This window comes from Phyllobates terribilis, unplaced genomic scaffold, assembly GCF_046119375.1.
Source record: "Phyllobates terribilis strain yellow unplaced genomic scaffold, ASM4611937v1 Scaffold_11__3_contigs__length_659146591, whole genome shotgun sequence".
In the NCBI taxonomy this organism is placed as follows: Eukaryota; Metazoa; Chordata; class Amphibia; order Anura; family Dendrobatidae; genus Phyllobates; species Phyllobates terribilis.
In genome coordinates, this window is record NW_027362771.1 from 419915037 (window position 1) to 419940824 (window position 25788).

The following is a 25788-nucleotide window of genomic DNA, read 5'->3' on the forward strand; positions in this document are numbered from 1 at the left end:
TACAGCTCCTCTGTCAGTGGAAACGCAGGTTTCGGGAGAATTGTTTCTTCAGTCTGCAGCCTGTCCTGACACCTGACAAGTACAATCTGCCGTTTGAATTACGTGACAGGGGCCATTTTATTACTTTCTTGGAGAACATCTTTAAGAAGGGCAACTATTGCTATAAATTAATTCATTTTCCTCCTGTTTCACACCCTTAAGAAAATATAGCTTTGTGTTGCATTCTGTTATTATGTGGAGGCCACATTTATATTTTTTCTCTCTGGCCACTGTTAAAGAGAAGGCAATGACAGTTGTGTTATGTTTGGCTGAGATTAGAAGTTTTACATTGGGTCCGTTGTCTTTGGTTCCATATCCTTCATTTCCTAGTACATGACTCTGACACAGACTAACGACTCACATAGCAAATCTAATAAAAGTATGTCAGTGTCTGGATATCCTTCTCTGTTCAGCCACACTTAATCCTAATTTAGCTTCTTCCGAATGGAAACGGTCAGTGAAAATAATTTTTAAACTGGAAAAAAAAAAGAAGTGCCGAAGGTAAAATTTATTCATGTATATGCAAAACAATCATCTGGAATTACAACTGTTGGACAAAGTGATTTATTTGTTCTAAACTCTGTTAGGATACACAAGTGAGATACATAATGCTTTGCTTTAATCAAATCAAATATTCATGCTATGATTCATCACATAAATCCAAAAAATGTTCCCCAAATTTCATGAACAAATTGAAGTATAATTCCAGAAAAGGAGAGAGAATTTCATTTTGTCTAATGTTGTCTATAAAAATATCAAAGTCATATCCTCTGTATTCAATATCCTCTGTATTCACAATTAATCTAGACAATGATATGGAATTATACGTCTTTTTTAGCATTAAACAGCAAAAACTAAAATATTAAAATGCTGTCCCCAACACTGCAAGTCCACAGGCAAGGAGATAACATACTTCTCAGTGGGGGTCTGACAGCTAGGATCCCCTCCAATCTTGAGAATGGGGCTCCTCCTAAATGTCCTGTAGGAATGAAGCAATTGAATGCAGATCACCGCTCCATTCATTGTCTATGGGACTATACCTGATCTTCAGCAATTCCACAGACAAAGAATAGAGCATTTTGGAAAGGTGATAAGTAATAACTCATTAAAGCTAAATAAAAAATCCAAGAGCGCAAATTCATAGTAAACTTTTAAAAGTATATCCCTGAAATATATTAGTAGTCAGAATCCATTGTCTTTGCGACATACATGTTATCATTTTGTATATTTTTAGTAGACATGATTACCGTATATAATACTTTTTATCCAAGACTATAAAAATAGCACATTACAATGAAGAAGATTTTCTTAAAGATTTTATAGCATGCCTGAATTATATGACAGCTATTGCCTTTGCAAGGATTTTCTCATTTGTACTGGAAAAATAATTTTTTTCCGGAGTAAGAATCTCCCTAAACATTTTGTGGCCTCGGCTATCGACGCTCTCGAAGACATAACCTGGTGGCAATGGGTAATTTGCAGGGCAAATTTCATTCTTCTTGGGTGTATAATCCGAGCGATATAAGGTTCCACTTTCAAATGGGACCGAGTTTCGAACTGCGGTATTGGAAGGCTTACAGCTTTCAGTTGGATGGATTTCATGCGGAAGATAGTGAGACTTGAAGGTTGTTAACCCATCAAATTTTCCAGAAGGCTTTGGAATCTGTTGGTCTTTCTTGATCATTTCTTGACGTCTAGCTTCCCAGGCCCTAAAATCTTCCTTCATTGTAGAATTTCCTTGGAAAGGAACATTGGTTCTCCTTCCATGAGACACTGGTCGAATTGGGGCAACATAATTCAGCTGGTGTGGCACATAATCTAGATGAGTTGTGGTGTTTAGCTCCATGTGAGTAGTAGGTGGATTATAGTCCAGAGATTTTTGGACATGGTGTGGAGGAACTTGCCATGGCTGATAGCTATCACGGAACTCAGTGCTGCCATCAAATCGGGCATTGCTACCAACTTTATTATGATCGGGCTTACAGCTTTTTGTTATTTCACCAAGGGCACCTTTGAAATTGATGCGATGAGTGGTGAGATCTTCAAATGGTTGACTGCTGGGCTTATACTCCTGCTTTTGTCTTGCAGCCCTTGGTTCTATGTCATAAGGAATATATGAAGTGCGATGACTTGTAGTACCATCGAAAGGCACGTCACTGTGTTTTGCTATGCCAGGTGGCTTGAAACTTTCTCTTGCCATTATTTCCTTAGGGAAAAAGTCATCCTGGAAAGTAGTTGCATTTCCAAATTTCACATTTGGGTGTTGGTAGGAATGTTCTGGCTTTGCGAGTTCTCTTTTTTGGATGTCCCATGGTCTATAATCATCTTTAAAGAAAAAAACAAAGTGAAAAACTTTCCCACAACCCAACTGTTTATCTTCTCACAGGGAATATAGAACTCTAAAATAATATGGTAATTTTATGACATACACAGGGAATATAGAACTGTTAAATAATATGGTAATTATATGACATACATGGGGAATATAGAACTCTTAAATAATATGATAATTATATGACATACACGGGGAATATAGAACTCTAAAATAAAATGACCATATTATGACATACACGGGGAATATAGAACTCTGAAATAATATGGTAATTATATGACATACATGGGGAATATAGAACTCTTAAATAATATGATAATTATATGACATACACGGGGAATATAGAACTCTAAAATAAAATGACCATATTATGACATACACGGGGAATATAGAACTCTTAAATAATATGGTAATTTTAGGACATACACTAAGGGTCCAATTCATGAAAGATTTTAGCCAGAAAAGTGTCATAAAACTATGAAAAGTCACAAAATGTGTGTGCAAAGTGAAGTTGTGCAAACATTTTGCAACTCTTGGGAATTTTCACGCCAGTTTGAACCAGCTCTGCCAAACTGGGTGAAGCTGTGGAAGAACCGGCGCGGAACATCAAATGTTCCGGCAAGACTGACATAGCGTGAGAGTGCGCTGCGCCAGTCTTGATGAATCGGTTCCTAAGTGTTTTTATAACTATAGAGTAGATTGATAATTCTCAAATTTAACTAGTCAAATCTCCCGGGCTTACAACAAAATCTGTGTACGAAGGGGATGTCATGGGTGGTGATTAAAGATGAGCAGATCTTTTGATATTTAAATTCGCCACATTCTCCAAATTTTCCACAAGAATTCGATTCGTTCTCTGCAAATTGCAATAGTGAAAAACCACTAATTGCCTGAAGAGAGACAGAGGAAAAGAGAGAGGAGAGGAAAGAGGAGACGGACAGGAGGGGAGAAGAACGAGGAGAAGAGAACACCACTCCCATTTTCAATGTTTTTGGGCACTGCACTAATATACCACAATCAGATTAGGCCTTTTCCTGAGTTGTGTGCTCTCTCCGCTATCCTTAAACTCTACAAGCATACAGTGGAGCCCCTTGGCAGGCCGCCATGTTTTACACTGGCTGTGATAGTCCCCCTGATTGGCTGTGCTACAACCATGTGATGCCATAGTTGCGTGCATTATTTAGTAGACAGTGCAAAATATCATTAGAGCGTGTGAAATGGAGCCAGGTCTTTTTTTTGCAATCCTTGCAAATGAAATCATAAAGTGTTCAAATCTTTGGGAACCTGCGAATTTCAGGAAACGTGATTTGAAGTTGATCCTCTGCGGATTGATCCGCTTATCTCTAGTGCTTAAGTCACACAAGCTTAAATGAATATAGCTTTTTCTTTTAGAGATCTCGAGTTAATCAGCTGCTGTCAATTTTGCAAAAATAGTTGCGTCAAATGAGCAGCAGATTAGATAAAGTATAAGACCGCGAGAGATCGTTACAACTCAGCAAAGTCGCCACAATACAAATGGCTCCCAGCCTGTTTGGACTTTTGACCCGACTGGAGATCTCATTTCCCCAATCACTCCGATGTGTAGAAAAGAACAACCCCATTGGGTGCCACATAGAGGAAACAAGTGAGTTATAAGGATATGCTACTGTTAGGATAGCTTTATATAGCATAATCTGATGGTGCAGACGAATGGAAAAGGAATTACTCATAGAAAGCGCATAACCACAAAGGCTAAAATATATCATCTGAAGAGACTTAAAGGTTAATCTGCGTCTTCTGAATTATAGATTTACCTTTATATGTAGGATTTGCATTAAAGGTTTCCAGGTTCGCTTGCCTTTTTTCCACTGGTCGTGCGGGAATCATTGGCTCTACCTTATAAGGGTTGAAGTCTTGTTTATAGGTTGTTCCGAGGTCAATCTGACCAGGCTTTGGTTGATACTCATGGTGAGGACGTACTGGACGATTAGTTACTTCATATGGAATATAATCAGACCTAAACAGAAAAAACAAAACTGTTTAGACAGCATTCTGAGGAAATGCAGCCTAATTACTGACAATACAAAGTATTCCAAATTTACACATATATGTCCATCGTATACAAGAAGATTGTGTGATGGACCTATATGATGTTGTGTAATTGCCTCAGAAACTAGACTGCCATCAGTTTTCTACTTCTAGTGGCGGTCACCATCACTGTAGCTGCACTTTAACCCCTTAACAACTAGACCTAATTTGGCCTTAAAGGGAATTTGTCAGCAGGTTATTGAGAGCAGCATGATGTAGGCAAAGAGAAGCTGAATTCAACAATGTATCACTTAGATTACTGGGTGCAGCCGTTCTGACACAATCAGAGTTTTTAGATTTAGCTATGAAGCAGAGCTGAGGAAGCTAACCCCGCCCACACCAGGCTCTGTATATACAATGGCTACAAACAGTGAGGTGCCTATCACAGGAGGGGGAGGAGTCCCTTCAAAGTCCACCAATTTTTTTTTTGTTATTTTTTCATTGTTGCATTTCAGGAGCCATCTTTTTTTTTTCTGGCAACATAGCTGCATGAGGACTCTATGGACAAAAAAAAACAGAAAACAGCAATTCTGCTGTTATTTATTGACATTTTTAATTTTATGCTTTTCATTTCCTGCACAAATGAAATGTTAACTTTACGACATTATGGTGAAACCAAAATATGTCGTTTTATTTCTGTTTTATTAATTTTATACAATAAATACACTGAAGAAAAAAACATTTGTTTTTTGTGTCATCATATTCTGAGAGTCATAAATTAAACAAGCTGTATTTTTCACTAGTCCCATTTTGGGGTACATATGACTTTTAGATCATGTTTTGTTAGAAGGTGGAATTAACAAAATGAATAGTAAGGGACCCCAAACAGCTCTTGCAGATGGCTGTACCTTGGTCTTCAGCCCTGATGATTCTCTCTTTTTACAGTAGTAGTGGGGGAATATTTGTATCACAAATGAGTAACATAGTAATATAGATTAGCAAATCTAAGACACCCACATAGTTGGGCAACTGAATCTACAAAGCAGTCACATTTCACATAAATCTACAACTTTACGATGGAAACTATGGCCCTGATTCATCAAAGCTTTTATGCCAGACTGGAGTAACTGGTGTAAAACGCAATGAAAAGTTGCAATATTTACACACAAATATGTTATAACTTTTGGTGTTTTCCCACCAGCTTTGGACAGCTCCACAAAAATGTTTGGAGCTGGGGAAGAGCCAGGGTGGGAGAAGGGCGTTGCTACGACCGTCTGACAAATAAATAGTGGCAGTGTATATTACTCCAGAAATGTTACTCCAGTCCCTGAATGGAGTAACGTTTCTGGCGAAGTGCAAGATAAGATGCCCCAGATTCATTAAATGGCATGTGCCTCATTGAATTTGATGCATGTTATTCCTGCACGCCCCTCAGTAAGAAAAAAGACAATCTTATTAAATCGGGGCTTATGTTCTGACACCACGCTGCTGCCTATAGAAGCCCCCAATAAGTAACATTGGTAATGTAATTTAACACGTTTACTTAAAGGTTGTTATTCCTTCCATCTTTCCGCGGTTTCCCTGGTATTCCGGCTTTGGTTTCATGCTGTTTGGTGGTTGAATGTTATCATATTGAGGGTATTTTTCCACATATTCAGTCAAGACGCAAGGCTGCCCAGATTTATCAAAAATTTTAGTTGGCATGTGCGGACAACGATGACGCCTGTCAAAATAAAGCAAAAAAACAAAACACAAGCATAAGCATCAAAGGCTTACATCTATATACTTACTCAGGATAAACGAGGTATCGAATGATCCATACAGGCAGATAGGGCAGATTGATGGAATAACCCATACAGTGCAATTAAAGGTGAGCTGGATCATCTTACTAGAACAGTACCACGTGTGAATGGCGCTCTATGGTCTCCGATATAGGACAATTCCTAGAATAAACATAATACCGCTAGAACTAACAGTGAATGTCCGACCTCGGAGCCTGGGCAGTGAGCAGCTCCATTACCCTGTCCCGACAAGGTTAGAAAAGCTGCTTCTGTTAGCGCACAGTGTGTATTATGTGCAATAAAACATTTCAAAAAATAGTTTTAATATTTTATTTACCATTTGGGTGTAAATTGCTCAATTCTGTTCACTCTCAATCCCAACAGCTCGGCCTCCTGCCTCTCTCTTTTTGTTTTATTGACTTGAGCTTAAAGGGGGTGTCCACTACAGGACACTATTGAACAACCCCCTCTTCACAGCTTCAATGTTCATCGTAAAATAAAAAAAAAACTGCATAATTACCTCCCGGACCCTCGGATTGCAGCGCAGTGTCCCCAGTGGTAACGTGACATTGTTATGTCACTTCACCACTGCAGTTGGTCTGCGGCCTCTGATTGGCTGAAGCCTGTGATGTTTTGTCAGATTGGACTTCAGAGTAGTGGAAGACCCCTTTAAGTACATTACGCAACTGACTAATAACAAGTTAGCAATTTTTATTTATCATTAATTTTGATACATTAATAAAGGGGTATTAACATCTCATACATTTATGGCATATTTGCAGGACATGCTATAACTGTTAAACAGATGTGTGTCCCATCAATGTGACCTGAATCTATATACTGTCAGTGGAGATGTGGTCAATATTACCATACAAATAAATGTGAATTTTGACCACCTCTACACTCTTCATCTTGGCCATATTCATTAGATAAACGTGGGTCTTCTCAGTGGGGACCATCATCTACTATGCATTTATGGCACATCCCATGGATATACTATCAATGTACAAGATGGGTAGACCCCTTTAGGACCATATACAGTGAGACACGACCAATGCACGGCAGAATGAAAATGCACACGGCTGTTTGCGCTTACAGGCTTGTTACAGAAGACAGAGCTTGTGGTGACCTCTACTGGACAGTGTGGGGATGACAGATCTTACAGCTGCACAGAAAAATAGACTGTATTTTTCCTTCTTGAGACCAGGACTGTACAGAATAAACTGTAGTACATTAGTTAATTAAGCCATTTATTAGCTAATGTTTTGGACACCCCTAGATGTTCACGGCCTTCAAGTAAAAGAACATTAATCAGGGTTTTTGTCAACATCATAAATGGTTAAAATTGCAAAATGCTTGAAAAAACAAGCAACTTTACAATTAACTTGTCATTAAAAATTCTCAAGAGCGGAGGTATTTTTAATACTACTGTATTCTGCTAGTTGTATAATTTACCTCCACCTCTGCCCTCTACAGTCAATCAGCAGTGGCCGATCTCTTAGGCAAGGATTTGAGCACTTACAACCTCTTTTCAATAGAGCTTGTAAGCGATGCTCTGAAGCTGCCTGGATCACTGTATCTGACCAGCATTGGTGCCCTTGCCCTTGGTAAAGCTGCCCCTGCTTGCAGCACCGTAGAGAGCACAGTTCAGGCCAGCGGCTCAACCATGCTAGTGGTCCGAACTGTCAATCAGTCAGGAGTACACCCCCCACCCCCTGCAAATTAGGAAACCGGGAGGATGGGGAGCTGTGTACTCTAGAAAAATGACGAATAGAACAACTCTTTAATGACAGTAAATATAAATGGACACACACCAAGGACTGATATCATAGGTAACAAACAAGAAAAAACATAAATTGGGAGCCCCCCGCACTGACTGACAACCAGCCCTAATGCTAAGCTGCTGTCAGTCAGTGCAGGGAGCAGGCTTATAGCTCCATTCTGTATGCACAGAGCTGTGACTGAAATCACGCCGGCGCCACCGCTATGACTGACACCGGAACACTGCCGGGAGGAATAAATTACATTTCCTCCCGGCAGCGGGCAGGTTCAGAACACTATTAACCTGCAGATTAATCCCATATCTGCTGCATTTTTTTCACATGACAGGTTCCCTTTAAACTGTTTGCTGATCAAATATTATCTTGTAAAGTTCAAGTTATAATTCACAGTGCTCAGCATAAATGAGTACACCCCCTTTAAAAAGCATGTTTTTAATCAATATCTCACTGAACACAAGAACAATTTCCAATATTTTGACAAAACAGAGTTTCAGGGAACATTTTTTTTAACCCATAACATGATAGTAATAGAAGTTACAACTAGTGTAGCCGCCGTAAGTAAAGGTTAGTGTAGTTGGAGACACCTATATAAGTCCGGCACACGACCACAATGTATATAGTCATAACATATCCTTTATTAGGTATGAAGTAGACTGGACAGAAAAGTATAACCATAAAGGTCACAACTAGTGATGAGCGAGTATGTTCGGTTAACCCTTTCGGCGAGTATGCTCGGGCGAGTACCGAGTATCTTCAGCGTAGTCACAATATAGACAAAATTAAAAAATGGAGGTAGAGTTGTGCAGCGCACCAAAAACAACACTATGTACAAGTTGAACAAATATAAATCATTAAGAATGGCCTAAAAATTAGAACATGATTACAACTCATTGATTAATGATTGTCAGTAAAGTGCAAAATTGCACACAAATTATTGTATGAATGGATAAATATCTATATAAGAATCAATAAAGTGCTAGGGCATAATAAATACTATAGTGATCAATCCATAATACAATAATAAATTAGATATCAATTCATAATACAAGAGGACCACACCGATATAATGATAATGATGACATAATACAGTCTGTGACTGGAGTAAGATTTGTGGCACACATGGAGGCGGACGCTACTTTTCAGATATAGAAAAACCAGGGAAAACAGGGAGTTTTAAAGGTTAAAAATGTTGACAAATCTTTATTAAACACATATAGTACACATACATGAACAGTTTAAAGAACAGTTTAAAGACCGGTTAAAAGACAGTATGCAAGGTAGGGAGCTGATCCAGTATAAAACCTCCAGCACAAGACAGAAAGCAGTTACCAAATGGTCCTGCAATTTAGATGGGGAAAAGCCAAGAACGCTCTACACGAAACGCGCATTGGGAAGCGGGGGAACATCCACTAATACTTCCTTTGGTGCCTTCTAGCTGGTGGGGTAAGTGGCCACCATGGCTTATTACTGTTATGATCTTTATACGCTTGTTTAGACCTAAGGTGTAGGTTCCTTACTGGCAATTTTCTCTTATTGCGGCATTGCCTGCAGCACATATTTAGACCACATGGTCAATATGCTAATTTTTGCCCGCTACCTACATACTCAGGCCTTCACTCTTTTACCCCATCTAAATTGTAGGACCATTTGGTAACTGCTTTCCATCTTGTGCTGGAGGTTTTATACTGGATCAGCTCCCTATCTCGCATACGGTCTTTTAACTCGTATATGTGTATTACTTGTGTTTAATAAAGATTTGTCACCATTTTTAAAACATCCTGTGTCTCCTGGTTCTTTGATGGTTCACTGAGTGTTTTTCTTGTGCGTTTTGATGTGTCTGCCGCTATTTTTAATTTGGGAATTTTGTCATTAATACTTTTCAGATATGCTGGATTCATTATAGAAGCACTCCTCCTCCCATCAAAGTTTTTATCCTTTAAATATATTGCAGTCATCATATTATATAGCACTGTGTACTTACAAATCTACATTTTGCATTTCTACCCAGCTAATTCTTTTCTTTTCTCTGCTTTATGTAGAAACAGAAAGTCTCTTTTTCTAGCAAAAATCATTCCCTTCTTCAACTCCTGACCCAGCTGCTCCCTCCACCCCCTGCCAACTGCTTAAGATAACCTTAGGCATTTTATCCAGTCAATAATAGAAATTAAAGAACTTTCATAGGATCTGTGAGAAAACGGAGATGAATCTTATAAAGTAAGGAAAGGATAGAAAAATATATCCAAAGATAGAAAAATGTCATTCAGTTCTGTTGATATTTTTGTCAGCCCCGCTCAGTTTTATCCTCCAGCGCCTTTCACTTTTCAAGAAGTTGGCTGGGAGAGGCGTAAAAAGTGCGCAAAAATTTTGCAATACTTTTACACCAGAATTCATCAAACAGATTTTTGCAGAATCGGGGCCAATGGTTTTATAGGAGTCAAAAAAGCCCTAGAAAAGAAGAGCATCGCCCCTACTGTGATGTATAAGGCGGATCTCTGCTGTTTAGCTAAATTAACCCTTTAGTGGCCACAGAAGATGGCAGTGAAGATTCAGGCTTAGCTATCACAGTTCCTTGACCTGAATATCATCAAGCAATTTGGGAAAACGAAAAGGATCAACAGATAATATGGAGGATTTGTGCTGAGAAGAATGTACAGATGTTTGACATGGGAAAATAAGTGGTCTCATTCACAACTATCATATAGCCTGTAAGGTGTCACTAATGGAAAAGGAGGCAATGCGAGTTATTAAAGGGGTTATCCAGCCAATCAGCTGGCTGAAGGGGCTGCAGTGTTATGGATCTTTTATTTATTCCCTCTCCTAGGAATATACAATCAATTTTATTTTTCAGTTTTGTGCTAGAAGTTGTAAAGCCATAGCGCTACATGCAGAAGCAAAATCGTACGGACAGACTAATCTTTAAAGGGAATCTGTCACCAGGCTTTTGCTGCCTCATCTGAAAGCAGCATAATGTAGGAAAAGAGACCCTGATTCAAATGGTGTATCACTTAGATTACTGGGTGCAGCAGTTCTAATACAATCAGAGGTCTTAGAAGTAGCATGAAGCAGAGCTGAGAAAGCTAGCCCCACCCACACCACAGCTAACCATCCCCATACCACAGCTAACCATCCCCACACCACAACTAACCATCCCCACACCACAGCTAACACATCCCCACACCACAGCTAACCCCACCCACACCACAGCTAACCCCACCCACACCACAGCTAACCATCCCCACACCACAGCTAACCATCTCCACAGCACAGCTAACCATCCCCACACCACAGCTAACTCCACCCACACCACAGCTAACCATCCCCACACCACAGCTAACACCACCCACACCACAGCTAACCCGATCCACACTACAGCTAACCCCACCCACACCACAGCTAACCCCACCCACACCACAGGTAACCGTTCCCACACCACAGCTAACCATCCCCACACCACAGCTAACCTCACCCACACCACAGCTAACCATCCCCACACCACAGCTAACTCCACCCACACCACAGCTAACCATCCCCACACCACAGCTAACACCACCCACACCACAGCTAACACCACCCACACCACAGCTAACCCGACCCACACCACAGCTAACCCCACCCACACCACAGCTAACCATTCCCACACCACAGCTAACCATCCCCACACCACAGCTAACCTCACCCACACCACAGCTAACCTCACCCACACCACAGCTAACCCCACACCACAGCTAACCATCCCCACACCACAGCTAACCCCACCCACACCATAGCTAACCCCACCCATACCACAGCTAACCATCCCAACACCACAGCTAACCCCACCCACACCACAGCTAACCTCACCCACACCATACCTAACCACACCCACACCACAGCTAACCATCCCCACACCACAGCTAACCCCACCCACACAGCTAAACCCACCCACACCACAGCTAACCATTCCCACACCACAGCTAACCCCACACAAACCACAGCTAACCCTGCCCACAGCACAGCCAACCCTACCCCACAGCTTTCTGTGTACATTGTACATTGACAGTAACCGCTTATCAGAGGAGCGGGTGTGGTCGGACTACTGGTCACCTGCACACCAGTCATGGCAGTGATTTTGCCCTGTGATAAAACTTTTATTGCAAATAAACAACAGCACACAGTCACATCATTGAATTCGGAGTCTCAGCCTCAATCTCCTGCTGTCTTCTGATTACATAGCAAAAACTTGCTGACAGATTCCCTTTAAGATTCTAAGTGAAGTGTGTAAAGTAAGTAAATTTCAACACACTTGAAGCCACAAGTGATCTTACTTGGACAATAAGCAGCAGTGTCTTCCAGTAAGTGCGATGCTAGTAAGTATTGCTAATGATACTTAGAAGGATGTGATGACAACTGGTGTCTGTCCGTAGATATGTTTTCCTTAGTGACTGTGTACAGGACATCAGACACACCCGGGAAACACTCCTAGCAACTACGCAACATACAGGGACCATTCCAGCACTACACAAGTCACGTGCTTAGATACTAATCCTGTTGTGTGGACATGACACCTATTCCTCTCCATTATTAACACCCAGTACCTCTACTTATAGTCTACAGTACATTACAGAGTACACTCTGCTACTACCAGTGTACACACAATCTTTGGAAATAACCCAAAAAAGTGACAAAATCCATCAGGACAAACACTTTATCATCTCAGAACCTAAGAATCAGAGGATTCCTAGTCCTCGTCCTCAGGAGGTCAAGAACAAAGCTGGGAGAAAAAGTGTCAGTGTTAGGAAGACCTGTACATGTAACTTTTTGCTATATGCATTTTATTTATTTGCCAGAAAGAGCGGTATTATGTCCAGTTATAATATAATACTGGCTGTACTATTCCACTAGCATAGGAGCATAGTCACCAGAGATGGTGCCTGATTGGATATCGGGGATCTGCTTGGTTATCGGACCATAAGAATAAGAGATTACAACCAAGCAGCACAGAAGGACCCTCTAAACCATACATGTCAAACTATGTCCCATGGAACAAAACTGGCCCACGACACCAGAATCACAACCCTATGTGGGGCCTATTATTCTGTATGGAGCACTATGTGGGGCCCATTATTCTGTATGGAGGACTATGTGGGGCCTATTATTCTGTATGGAGGACTATGTGGGGCCCATTATTCTATATGGAGGACTATGTGGGGCCCATTATTCTGTATGGGGCACTTTGTGGGGCCCATTATTCTATATGGAGGACTATGTGGAGCCCATTATTCTGTATGGATGACTACGTGGGGCCTATTATTCTGTATGGAGGATTATGTGGGACCATTATACTGTATAGAGCACTATGTGGAGCCATTATACTGTATGGAGGACTATGTGGGGCCCATTATTCTGTATGGAGGACTATGTCGGGCCTATTATTCTGTATGGAGCACTATGTGGGGCCCATTATTCTGTATGGAGGACTATGTGGGGCCTATTATTCTGTATGGAGCACTATGTGGGGCCCATTATTCTGTATGGAGGACTATGTGGGGCCTATTATTCTGTATGGAGCACTATGTGGGGCCCATTATTCTGTATGGAGGACTATGTGGGGCCTATTATTCTGTATGGAGCACTATGTGGAGCCCATTATTCTGTATGGAGGACTATGTGGGGCCCATTATTATATATGGAGGACTATGTGGGGCCCATTATTCTGTATGGAGGACTATGTGGGGCCCATTATTCTGTATGGATGACTACGTGGGGCCTATTATTCTGTATGGAGCACTATGTGGGGCCCATTATTCTGTATGGAGGACTATGTGGGGCTCATTATTCTATATGGAGGACTATGTGGGGCCCATTATTCTATATGGAGGACTATGTGGGGCCCATTATTCTGTATGGATGACTACGTGGGGCCTATTATTCTGTATGGAGCACTATGTGGGGCCCATTATTCTGTATGGAAGACTATGTGGGGCCCATTATTCTATATGGAGGAATATGTGGGGCCCATTATTCTATATGGAGGACTATGTGAGGCCCATTATTCTGTATGGAGGACTATGTGGAGCCCATTATTCTGTATGGAGGACTATGAAGTGCTCATTATTCTGTATGGAGGACTATGTAGTGCCCATTATTCTGTATGGAGGACTATGTGGGGCCAATTATTGTGTATGGAGGACTATGTGGGGCCCATTGTTCTGTATGGAGGACTATGTGGGGCCCATTGTTCTGTATGGAGGACTATGTGGAGCCCATTATTCTGTATGGAGGACTATGAAGTGCTCATTATTCTGTATGGAGGACTATGTGGGGACCATTATTCTGTATGGAGGACTATGTGAGGCCCATTATTCTGTATGGAGGACTATGTGGAGCCCATTATTGTGTATGGAGGACTATGTGGGGCCCATTATTGTGTATGGAGGACTATGTGGGGCCCATTATTGTGTATGGAGGTCTATGTGGGGCCCATTGTTCTGTATGGAGGACTATGAGGTGCCCATTAATCTGTATGGAGGAACATGTGGGGCCATCATTCTGCATGGAGGACTATGTGAACGACAGCTCTGCCGCCCTATGGGATCGACGGCAATTAGGATTGTGAGTGACAGCTCTACCAAGCAATCTGAGGTATACAATAGGTGTTTGGCTATTGCTTGACAGTTCAGCCGTCCTTTCTGGCTGGGTCTGTGGGATCTCCTGCAGGTGTCATCCATTCTGGGTGATTACAGGGCTATTTAGCACTCTGTCAATTGTCAGACCTTTGCCAATTGTAGCTTTGCTCAAGTGGTGTGTGTTTGTTCTGTACTCTGAGTTGTAGTCTGATCTCCATTGCCGATCTGAGATTTACCTTTTTGAACTTCCGTCTGACTTACCCCTTTGTATTTTTTCGCTACCTTCTTGATACTTTGATCTCGGACTGTTACCTGACTATGCTTTTGTCTCACCCCTATGTTTATTACGAGCCCTTTTAGTACTGACCCCGGACCTCTATCCTTCCTCATGGTAGGTCTGTGAGTAGTGACAAGCGTCACAGTCATCCTGTGGATACATGATAACTTGTCAAGTTGGGACAACCCCATTAAGCAGCTTATAAATATTTTCAAAATTCCATTCAGGACATCATTGGCGATTTCTTTTTCATCACTATATTCGGTCATTTTAAGCAATATGTACAATGGTGGCCTAAAGTATTGGCACCCCTGCAATTCTGTCAGATAATACTCAGTTTCTTCCTGAAAATGATTGCAATCACAAATTCTTTGGTATTATTATCTTCATTTAATTTGTCTTCAATGAAAAAACACAAAAAGAATTGTCCTAAAGCCAAATTGGATATAGTGCCACACCAAACCTAAAAAAGGGGGTGGACAAAAGTATTGGCACTGTTTGAAAAATCATGTGATGCTTCTCTAATTTGTGTAATTAACAGCACCTGTAACTTACCTGTGGCACCTAACAGGTGTTGGCAATAACTAAATCACACTTGCAGCCAGTTAACATGGATTAAAGTTGACTCAACCTCTGTCCTGTGTCCTTGTGTGTACCACATTGAGCATGGAGAAAAGAAAGAAGACCAAAGAACTGTCTGAGGACTTGAGAAACCAAATTGTGAGGAAGCATGAGCAATCTCAAGGCTACAAGTCCATCTCCAAAGACCTGAATGTTCCTGTGTCTTCCGTGTGCAGTGTCATCAAGAAGTTTAAAGCCCATGGCACTGTGGCTAACCTCCCTAGATGTGGACGGAAAAGAAAAATTGACGAGAGATTTCAACGCAAGATTGTGCGGATGGTGGATAAAGAACCTCGACTAACATCCAAACAAGTTCAAGCTGCCCTGCAGTCTGAGGGTACAACAGTGTGAACCCGTACTATCCGTCGGCGTCTGAATGAAAAGGGACTGTATGGTAGGATACCCAGGAAGACCCCACTTCTTACCCCGAGACATAAAAAAGCCAGGCTGGAGTTTGCCAAAACTTACCTGAGAAAGCCTAAAACGTTATGGAAGAATGTTCTCTGGTCAGATGAGACAAAAGTGGAGCTTTTTGGCAAAAAGCATCAACATAGAGTGTACAGGAAAAAAAAAGAGGCATTCAAAGAAAAGAACACGGTCCCTACAGTCAAACATGGCGGAGGTTCCCTGATGTTTTGGGGTTGCTTTGCTGCCTCTGGCACTGGGCTGCTTGACCGCATGCATGGCATTATCAAGTCTGAAGACTACCAACAAATTTTGCAGCATAATGTATGGCCCAGTGTGAGAAAGCTGGGTCTCCCTCAGAGGTCATGGGTCTTCCAGTAGGACAATGACCCAAAACACACTTCCAAATGCACTATAAAATGGTTTGAGAGAAAGCACTGGAGACTTCTAAGGTGGCCAGCAATGAGTCCAGACCTGAATCCCATAGAACACCTGTGGAGAGATCTCAAAATGGCAGTTTGGAGAAGGCACCCTTCAAATATCAGGGACCTGGAGCAGTTCGCCAAAGAAGAATGGTCTACAATTCCAGCAGAGCATTGTAAGAAACTCATTGATGGTTACCGGAAGCGGTTGTTCGTAGTTATTTTGGCTAAAGGTTGTGCAACCAAGTATTAGGCTGAGGGTGCCAATACTTTTGTCTGGCCCATTTTTGGAGTTGTGTGTGAAATGATCAATGATGATTTTTGCTTCATTCTCTTTTGTGTTTTTTCCTTGCAAGCAAATTAAATGAAGATAATACCAAAGAATTTGTGATTGCAATCATTTTCAGGAAGAAACTGAGTATTATCTGACAGAATTGCAGGGGTGCCAATACTTTTGGCCACCACTGTATATTTTCCTCCATAGAGTACTAAGAAACTCGCTTGCAAATCTCTTAAAAATTACTCACAAATGCTCACATTACTCTACAGAAAAAATGTGGGATAACAGATCCTCATAGACTCCAGGCCAGGACGACTAGGGCTGGGATGGGTTCTAGATCATGACAAATCCTAAATTCTTAGTTGTTAATTTAAAGGAACTCTGTCAGTAAGATCTTCACCCCCCACCACTCCAAACCCATATTATGGGGATGCAGGTCTATGAAATGTAAATCCATGGATACTTTTATATCTTTTATCTCTTGCTGCATTAATGAGTAGCTAGAGTTTTAATTGAAATGCAAATTAGGCATTAAATGCTCTGGGTGTGACAGAGCACTTAAGAAACCTTTGTTTCCCCACCCTGCGCCAGCCTCTTTAGAGTGATTGACACCTCGCTGTCTGATTCCTTTGCCTACCACCTGACATCACGTAGACAGTCACCAGGTTGGTAATGGGCTGGGAAACAAGCCTGGAGACAGCAGCTCCTTAAGTGCTCTACTATGCCCAGAGCACTTAATGCCTCATTTTCATATAAATGAAAACACTAATTACTCAGGAATACAGCAACGAGAGATGAGTGTCAATGGACACTCAATTACATTTCAAGGACCTGTACACCCATATACACGGTTGGGGAATGGGGGTTATCTTGCTGACTGATTCCCTATAGGATCCTCTACTGTTCCTGGTACGTTGGCTTTTCCTATGAAATCCATTCAGAGCATACGCAGGATCACTGCACAAAGATAGTGATGGCAGTGACAATATGTCACAATCACAAGTTGTGATGAAATTGCCCAGTGAATGTGACCCTATTATCATTGATGGGAAACACGGCTGTGGAGGGCTCAACTAAACCATCCAAACCAGGGTGACATTTTGCTAAAATTGCATATTTGTCCATATTCCTCAATTTCTACAAGGAAACATTTAGTGTAGGAGTAATGCAGCAATTTTACCAGGACTGGTGGTCCCAGACGTCCAGTGACGATCTAACACGGCACAGACAGCCACTATAATAATAAGAAGGGACTGATGACCAGATTGTGACACCAGTGATCCACAATGCACAGTGCACATATTGCTGATGTGTTACTATCACGCTGGAGCAGTTGCCAATAGCAACCAGTGGTGGATCTGTGATCTGATTGGTTACTGTAGGTACCAGCTGTCATTTTCACCAGTTTCTACACGTCTCCTCCACAGAGATAGGAAGCGATCTGCTGTAGAATGAGCAGGAAATAAGGACGTACAAGACACAATCTGCTCCATACAATCTACGTACAATCTGCTCCATATAATCTAATACGTGCAATCTGCTCCATACAATCTAATATGTACAATCTGCTCCATACAATCTAATATGTACAATCTGCTCCATACAATCTAATATGTGCAATCTGCTCCATACAATCTAATATGTGCAATCTGCTCCATACAATCTAATATGTGCAGTCTGCTCCATACAATCTAATACGTGCAATCTGCTCCATACAATCTAATACGTGCAATCTGCTCCATATAATCTAATATGTACAATCTGCTCCATACAATCTAATATGTACAATCTGCTCCATACAATCTAATATGTACAATCTGCTCCATACAATCTAATACGTGCAATCTGCTCCATACAATCTAATATGTGCAATCTGCTCCATATAATCTAATATGTGCAATCAGCTCCATACAATCTAATATGTACCATCTGCTCCATACAATCTAATATGTGCAATCTGCTCCATACAATCTAATATGTGCAATCTGCTCCATACAATCTAATATGTGCAATCTGCTCCATACAATCTAACATGTGCAATCTGCTCCATACAATCTAATATGTGCAATCAGCTCCATACAATCTAATATGTGCAATCTGCTCCATACAATCTAGTACGTGCAATCTGCTCCATACAATCTAACATGTGCAATCTGCTCCATACAATCTAATACGTGCAATCTGCTCCATACAATCTAACATGTGCAATCTGCTCCATACAATCTAATATGTGCAATCTGCTCCATAAAATCTAATATGTGCAATCTGCTCCATACAATCTAATACGTGCAATCTGCTCCATACAATCTAATATGTACAATCAGCTCTAATATGTGCAATCTGCTCCATACAATCTAATATGTGCAATCTGCTCCATACAATCTAATATGTGCAATCAGCTCTAATATGTGCAATCTGCTCCATACAATCTAATATGTGCAATCCGCTCCATACAATCTAATATGTGCAATCTGCTCCATATAATCTAATATGTGCAATCAGCTCCATACAATCTAATATGTACAATCTGCTCCATACAATCTAATATGTACAATCTGCTCCATACAATCGAATATGTACAATCTGCTCCAGACAATCTAATACGCGCAATCTGCTCCATACAATCTAGTACGCAAAATCTGCTCCATACAATCTAATATGTGCAATCTGCTCCACACAATCTAATATATGCAATCTGCTCCATACAATCTAATATGTACAATCTGCAACAAGGTATAAATCTGATGTATACAATCTTTTACATTTAACATACTATATTCAATCTGTGTATATCTATCCCTGATTTACATAAACTGGAAAAGTACAGTCCAGAATGACACCCCTTATGTGCTGTAGGTGTATAGTATGTGTCACCGCACTATGCAGTGGTGTAGTATGGTTTGCCAACACCCGGGGCAAAGCGAGTATTTTGTGCCCGTTAATTCGTTGTCTGTTAGAAAATGTTATATTGCTATACATTCTTATATTTTGACTTTTTATTACATGCTTAAGTTGTGTAATGAAACTATTTTATTACCCTAGCCATAAACCTAACCATATCCCTGAAGCTAGCACTATCCCTCAACCCTAGCCCGGATTAGATAAAAGTACGTTTTGGGGCGCAGTCAGACGGCCGAACAACATGGACGGTCATATAGCAGCGCATGGACTGGCCGGCGGCTCTCCTGACAGCTGCATAGATATATATGCTGTCACACTTGGGTCAGGAGAGCCGCTGGCCAGTCCGTGCACTGCTATGACTGTGCCCTAAAACTCAAAGTTTTCTTCTAGGGGACACATATTTACATATGTGACAGCTTTCCCAGCAGGCCTCTGTCGCTCCTCTCACAAAATCACAATTGAGAGGAGAGGTAGAAAGCTGTGTGAGAGATGTTATTATCTCCATCACCGGATATGCAGAGTGCTGCAGTCAAAGATACGTTTGTCATCGGCTGCTGCGCTTTGCATAGGTAGTGACCAGAAAGACAAAGCTCACTTCATACTGAAAGCTTTGACATTTTGGTTGCTGCCTATGCAGAGCGCTGAAGCTGATGCCAAACACATTTTGACTGCTGCACTCTACATAGGAACCAGCTGCATAGTGGCACTAATGTTAAAGCAGCTCCTGATTGTCTACTTGTCATATGGCAAGTTAAATGAGTAAAGCAATCACTTCGCCCCTGTGCCGCTCCAAGAAGCTGCAGTAAGGGTGGGGGGTTGTTATTTTGCCTCCCCATAGAATTTGAAGCTCGGGGCAAAGGCCCTTGTCCCCTCCACCCCCCCACTCACAAACTAACCCACTGTCCCTATAAGAACAACAGCTTCCAGTATAAGGATTCTTGCTTTTTTAAAGGGAATCTGTTATCTGATTCATGCTGCACAAATAACTTGCAGCATTAGTTAAAGCCCGGCTGCACGATTGCAGCTAAGTGTATTGTTCTTGGAATTGCTCCAGTATTTCAGAGAAAATATTCTTTAAATGGGTTGTCCGATCTTAAGCTACAAGTCTGCAGTTACTCTATGTGACTGCAGACTTGTGAATCCTCACATTGCATGCACTGCGCACTGTGAGGATTCTCTGGCACTGGAACTGGGCGATCATGTGACTATAAGCAGGGCTGTGGAGTCGGTGTCCATTTTGGTGAAGTTGGAGTCGGTATAAAATGGACCAACTCCGACTCCTAAAATATATAATAAATTGGGTACAGTAGTTCAATGCAGTTTGTGGGGAATATTTTTTCAGAAGAATTTGGGAAAGTTATGAAATGTCCTATAAGTGTCTGTCCTATTCCTGATCTAAGGGTCTAGACTTTTAGCTCAGATGAATCTGTGCTACAGTAAATTTATCACTTAAACATGAGCCATGTATGAGGGAGTCGTGGAGTCAGAGTTGGAGTCGTGGAAATTGAGGAGTCGAAGCTGGAGGTTTGGCTTACCGACTCCACAGCCCTGACTATATATATGCAATATACATACTCCCGGCCACGTTCGGACCAGATGGGCGCAGCCTCACTCAATGTAAGTGTATTGAGCGAGGCCGGAAACAGTCTAGTTGGAATGTGGCCATGTATGCATATCGCAAACTTGCAGTTACATGACCGCCCGCTCCCAACGCCGGAGAATCCTCACAGCGCACAGTGCACTCAATGTGAGGATTTACAAGCCTGCAGTCACGTAGAGTAGCTGCAGACTTGTAGCCTAAGACTGGACAACCTCTTTAAACCTTCAGTAGGGGGCGGCACTGGGCTAGTCTCGTCTCTGGTTATAGTCCCTGGCTGATTTCTCCCAGGTGACTGACAGGTGTCTCGCTATGGGAGTGACCTGTCAGTCACCTGCAGCAGCACTGGACGCACCTTAGCTCCAGCTGCAGTTCCTGGCCAGATCGGTAAAGTATGTTTTCTGTGAAATGCTGGAGTTTCAGAGACGAGTACACCTAGCAGCAACCTGCGGTTGGGGCAGAAGCAATCAGGTGACAGGTTTCCTTTAAACTTGATTGCTATTTTACCTAAGCGCGGTATGATGACTGCCGAGGTTTTAAAAAGATGCAAACGCGTTTCAGACCAAAAGTCCTTCACAACTGGAAATGGAGAAGTCAACAATCCAGATGCGGGAAGTTGTTCTAATGTGTCTGGTCTTGCTCCACTACGACCCCAGAACTAGACCGGTACCGATCAGCATCAGGGGGCAGCAATAGTCACTACAGGCAGAATCCGGCCACCAACCCGAGGAGGAGAAGGAATCTGTTACCAGCCTGTAGATGGGGATCACCCCACACATAGGATAGATGAGGCTACACATGGGATATTGATACATAGCTAGATGATAGACAGATAGATGACAGGCAGACATGTCAGGGGGCTCCAGCAGCTGCCCCTCTGCTCCCCACCCCTCCCCCACTGTCGCCCCGTTCCTACCCGCAGGTACATATGTCGCAGATACACTTGCGCCTCATGTCGCCGGGGCTGCTGTGCGGTCACTCGGAGCCGGTCAGAGCTGCTGCAGACACGTTCAGTACGAGCTCGGTAACCAGGCAAGCAGGAGGTCGCCTAGCAACACCTGAGCGTCTTATCAACAGCGCTTCAGCTGCGCGATGACGTCACACGCAGGGACAGGCCGGAGGACGTGGTTTGCTGAGGGACTTCCGGGTGTGGCTGCACATGGGGCTGTGCTGCTGTCAGTGACGGTAAGTGGCAGGTGATGACTACTACCTGTGCGGGCTCCGGGCCTCTTCGCAGTGTGGCCATGGGAGACCAATGGGCGCTGCATTGTAAACGTTAGAGCATGTGTAGTGTGCGACATGCTGCTGGCTCACAGCCTCATCCCCATGCCGGCTACTAATGGTGTCTGCTGCAGTGGTGGCCAACTACAAGTCCCAGCATGCCATGTCAGACTGCTGTCAGGAGATGGAGGCGCCCATGGGGGGCAGTGAGGCTCTGTCATTGTTTACTGTGGCCTCTGCTCAGCAGATCTGAGGTTAGCGCTGTACCCAGGGCCAAAAAGGACGACAACCACAGTCATATTTATCAAAATAGAAACCCCTGTATTAAATACACTATACAGAATGAATGAAAACAGATGTGCTGGACAAAAGCATCTTTTAAAAACAAATACATCCGCATTGCAGTGGGACCCCCAGATCACAGATAGTACAGACATAGTGTTATATGCTCGGATCAGAGGTAGATGTAAGTCAATAGCTCACGTAGCCATATAAGTGAGGCACATATCTATGGTGAAAGAGTCAAAGATAGGTATACATAGAGGCTCCTGAATGTATATAGCCCATTATATAAAAACTAAAGCAATCAACGAACAGGACCGCCGTGCTATGCACGTCCCCAACGCGCCTTTCGGTGTAAGCCTTTCTCGAGGGGGGAGGGGACATGATTTATTTTTTATATAATGGGCTATATACATTCAGGAGCCTCTATGTATACCTATCTTTGACTCTTTCACCATAGATATGTGCCTCACTTATATGGCTACGTGAGCTATTGGCTTACATCTACCTTTGATACCAGTACTTTAGGAGCATATAACACATATATGTCTGTACGATCTGGGGGTCTCACTGCAATGCGGATGTATTTGTTTTTAAGAGATGCTTTTGTCCAGCACATCTGTTTTCGTTCATTCTGTATAGTGTATTTAATAAAGTGGTTTCTATTTTGATAAATATTGTCAGCACAGAATCACTGTTCATGCCTAGTACAGGCGCTCGGTGCATCATGGTGGGGCCAATCATTTCTATACACCTTCTCTGGCTCTATAAATCCAGAGCTGTCAATCAAAGAAGAAGAAGGAGGTGGAGATAGAGGGAAGACAAGCAGGTGGGAAGATGTATATAAATGATTGGCCCCACCATGAAGCACCGAGTGCCTGTATTTTGGTTTGACAGTCCCTTTAAGTCTTATATAGTAAGTCACTTTGAGAAGACACCTTCGCCAAAGCTGGAATAAAAGCAAAACGAAAAACAAAGCACACTACAAAATAAAAAGCTGTGTATTGTACATTTAATTTTGCACTATAAACTTCAAAGTAACATCTGGCAACAGAAAAACAAAAAACATGACTAACGCTGCAGTCACACATACAGGTTTTGATGCAGTTTTCTACACAAAAGCCAGAAGTAGATTTAAAAATAATGTGAATGTAAAGGAAGGATTTAACCATGGATACCTAAGGTCCTGCAATGCCCTGCACATGGGGTAAGCGACTCAGCAAATCAGGAGAACTATACTACATTTCTAATTGGAGGTATATACCAATATTATTATTATTATTATTATACCTACTACATATTGGGATAGGATCTTGGAGATGGGAATACCCCTTTAATATTCCACAGAAAGTCATAACTTACAGCTTGAGGGTAGGCTGACACTTCACATTGCTTTGCCCTTTATAAACCATGGTTATTACTTTTCTGTTATTTTATTACTGTCTTCAGGTGCGGCACCATGGGGCTGGTAAGTTTGGAGAAGATAATTGCACTACAAAAGAAGGCTGCTAATATCCGCAATATCTGTATATTGGCTCACGTGGATCATGGTAAGTGACTTCTTGCGTAGAGCGGTTAGTGGCCCCGCCAGGGAAGCTGCTGCTTCTGGTGCCGCTGTCCTTACATTACCAAGTCATGATTTCTGTCTGTTATATATAATCTTTACACCTCTGTATATTCTCATTCTCACATCACTAGATTTTAGGATCAGTTTAGTTGTGAAGGTTTTTTCCTTCAATGTATTGAACATCAAAGCAGAATTATTAAAGTGCTATTCACCATAGAAAGTGATGGTATATTGCTGGTCTCCGCTGTCACTTGTCTGAATGAAGGGGCCCCGCTATGTGAAGCACTGCAACCTTTTTAATTTTTTTACAGCTATCCAGTCACTGTTATGTTCTGAAGCTCAGCCCTATTAACTTAATGTAGACATTTTTTGTTAACTTAGAGTAACCGTTGTTTTAATTTTTTTCATAAATCAGTAGTGCACATGAAAATAAGCAACTTTGTAATATATCTTATCAGAGAAATCGGCTTCTTTCTCCTCCAGGACTGATCAGTCGTTATCAAACTTCTCAATTCACTGGTAAAATCTGCATTCGGTGAAGACAGATTGTTACATTACTGAGATAGGAGATGGCAGTTGGTGCTGATAACATTCTATCTAGAAGGGAGGAGCTCTGCCTCTAGCTCCTCCCCCTTCTCTCTACATAGAATATTATCAGTAGCAGCTGCCATCTCCTATCTCAGTAATGGGAATGTCTGTCCTCACTGAATACAGATTTTACCCAGGAATTGAGAATTTTGATAACGACTGATCAGTCCTGGAGGAGAAAGAAGCTGATTTCTCAGATAAGATATATTACGAAGTGGCTTATTTTCATGTTTACTATTGATTTATGAAATAAAAAATTAAAACAACGGTTACACCTTAAATGCATTTTTTTATTTGCTATATGGTTTACTTAAAAATGTAGCATCAGCATCTACCTGTTGATAACACTACAGAATGAGTTTACTGTGAAACTATTAGCGAGCTCGCTCTGATGACAGGTCTGTAACCTTTTATATTTCTTCCTACCATTTTTCTGATGCGGTCTTGAATCAGCTTTGAGGAAGATTCACACAAAGAAATGTAAGGTTATGTTCACACAGGTTGGATTTGCTGCCTATTTTCTGGATGGAAAATGAATTTCTTATATTACCAGCGTTGTGGATGAGATTTATCCACTCACAGTGTAAATTGAAGAGATATAAAGGGCTAAGGAGAAATAAATAGCCCAAAAAATAGGGTCTTATCGTGTGATCATTATCAGAGATGGCATCGATATATGCTGACCTGATCCCAGGTTATGCGGCTGCTGCAGATCCACAGGTGATTTCACCAGAAATTATGGAAAAAAATGGAAATTTTGTGTTCTCTATTGAATCAAAGATCAGTGGCGGCCCCATGAGTAAATGACCTGCACCACCGTCAGCGTGCGAATCAGGGCAAACCAAATAAAAATACCTCTTCCTCACATGAGTAATGAAATAGCGGAAAGACACGTTTTTGAAACAGTACATTTATTATAATAATAATAATAATCTTTTTATTTATATAGCGCCAACATATTCCGCAGCGCTTTACAATTCAGACAATTTACAGACATTATGGGTACTGTCCTCACTGGGGCTCACAATCTAGATTCTCTATCAGTATGTCTTTGGAGTTTTGTGTATATTTTATGATATGTT

At 41.7% G+C, this 25788-nt stretch overlaps 2 protein-coding genes across 5 annotated transcripts in view; one reads left to right on the top strand and one right to left on the bottom strand.

The window, feature by feature from the left end:
* Positions 1–528: 528 nt before the first annotated feature.
* SAXO2 (stabilizer of axonemal microtubules 2) lies at positions 529–22135 on the bottom strand. The gene is made up of 4 exons (XM_073653137.1): positions 21965–22135; positions 5922–6101; positions 4165–4367; positions 529–2364 (listed from the first exon to the last, which is right to left on the bottom strand). Exons 1-4 carry the CDS (start codon positions 22000–22002, stop codon positions 1373–1375), a joined length of 1413 nt encoding a protein of 470 aa, XP_073509238.1. The 5' UTR covers positions 22003–22135; the 3' UTR covers positions 529–1372.
* The window catches only part of EFL1 (elongation factor like GTPase 1), a 410413-nt gene continuing 406742 nt past the window's right edge, over positions 22118–25788 (top strand). For all 4 annotated transcript variants that reach the window (XM_073653133.1, XM_073653136.1, XM_073653134.1 and 1 more), the window contains exons 1-2: positions 22118–22233; positions 24001–24101. In XM_073653133.1, the coding sequence (XP_073509234.1) occupies positions 24011–24101 (91 nt within the window). In that variant the 5' untranslated portion in view covers positions 22118–22233; positions 24001–24010. The remainder of the gene's footprint in view (positions 22234–24000; positions 24102–25788) is intronic.

What these genes read in the sequence shown, in the direction of transcription:
- SAXO2 (XM_073653137.1), bottom strand. Translation starts at nt 22,002, where the DNA reads ATGAGGCGCAAGTGTATCTGCGACATATGTACCTGCGG. An exon ending in GAAGGAATAACAACCTTTAA is followed by an intron (nt 4,368 to 5,921) that starts GTAAACGTGTTA and finishes TTTTCTGTTTAG; the next exon opens with GTCTGATTATATTCCATATG. An exon ending in TGCAAATCCTACATATAAAG is followed by an intron (nt 2,365 to 4,164) that starts GTAAATCTATAA and finishes TTTTCTTTAAAG; the next exon opens with ATGATTATAGACCATGGGAC.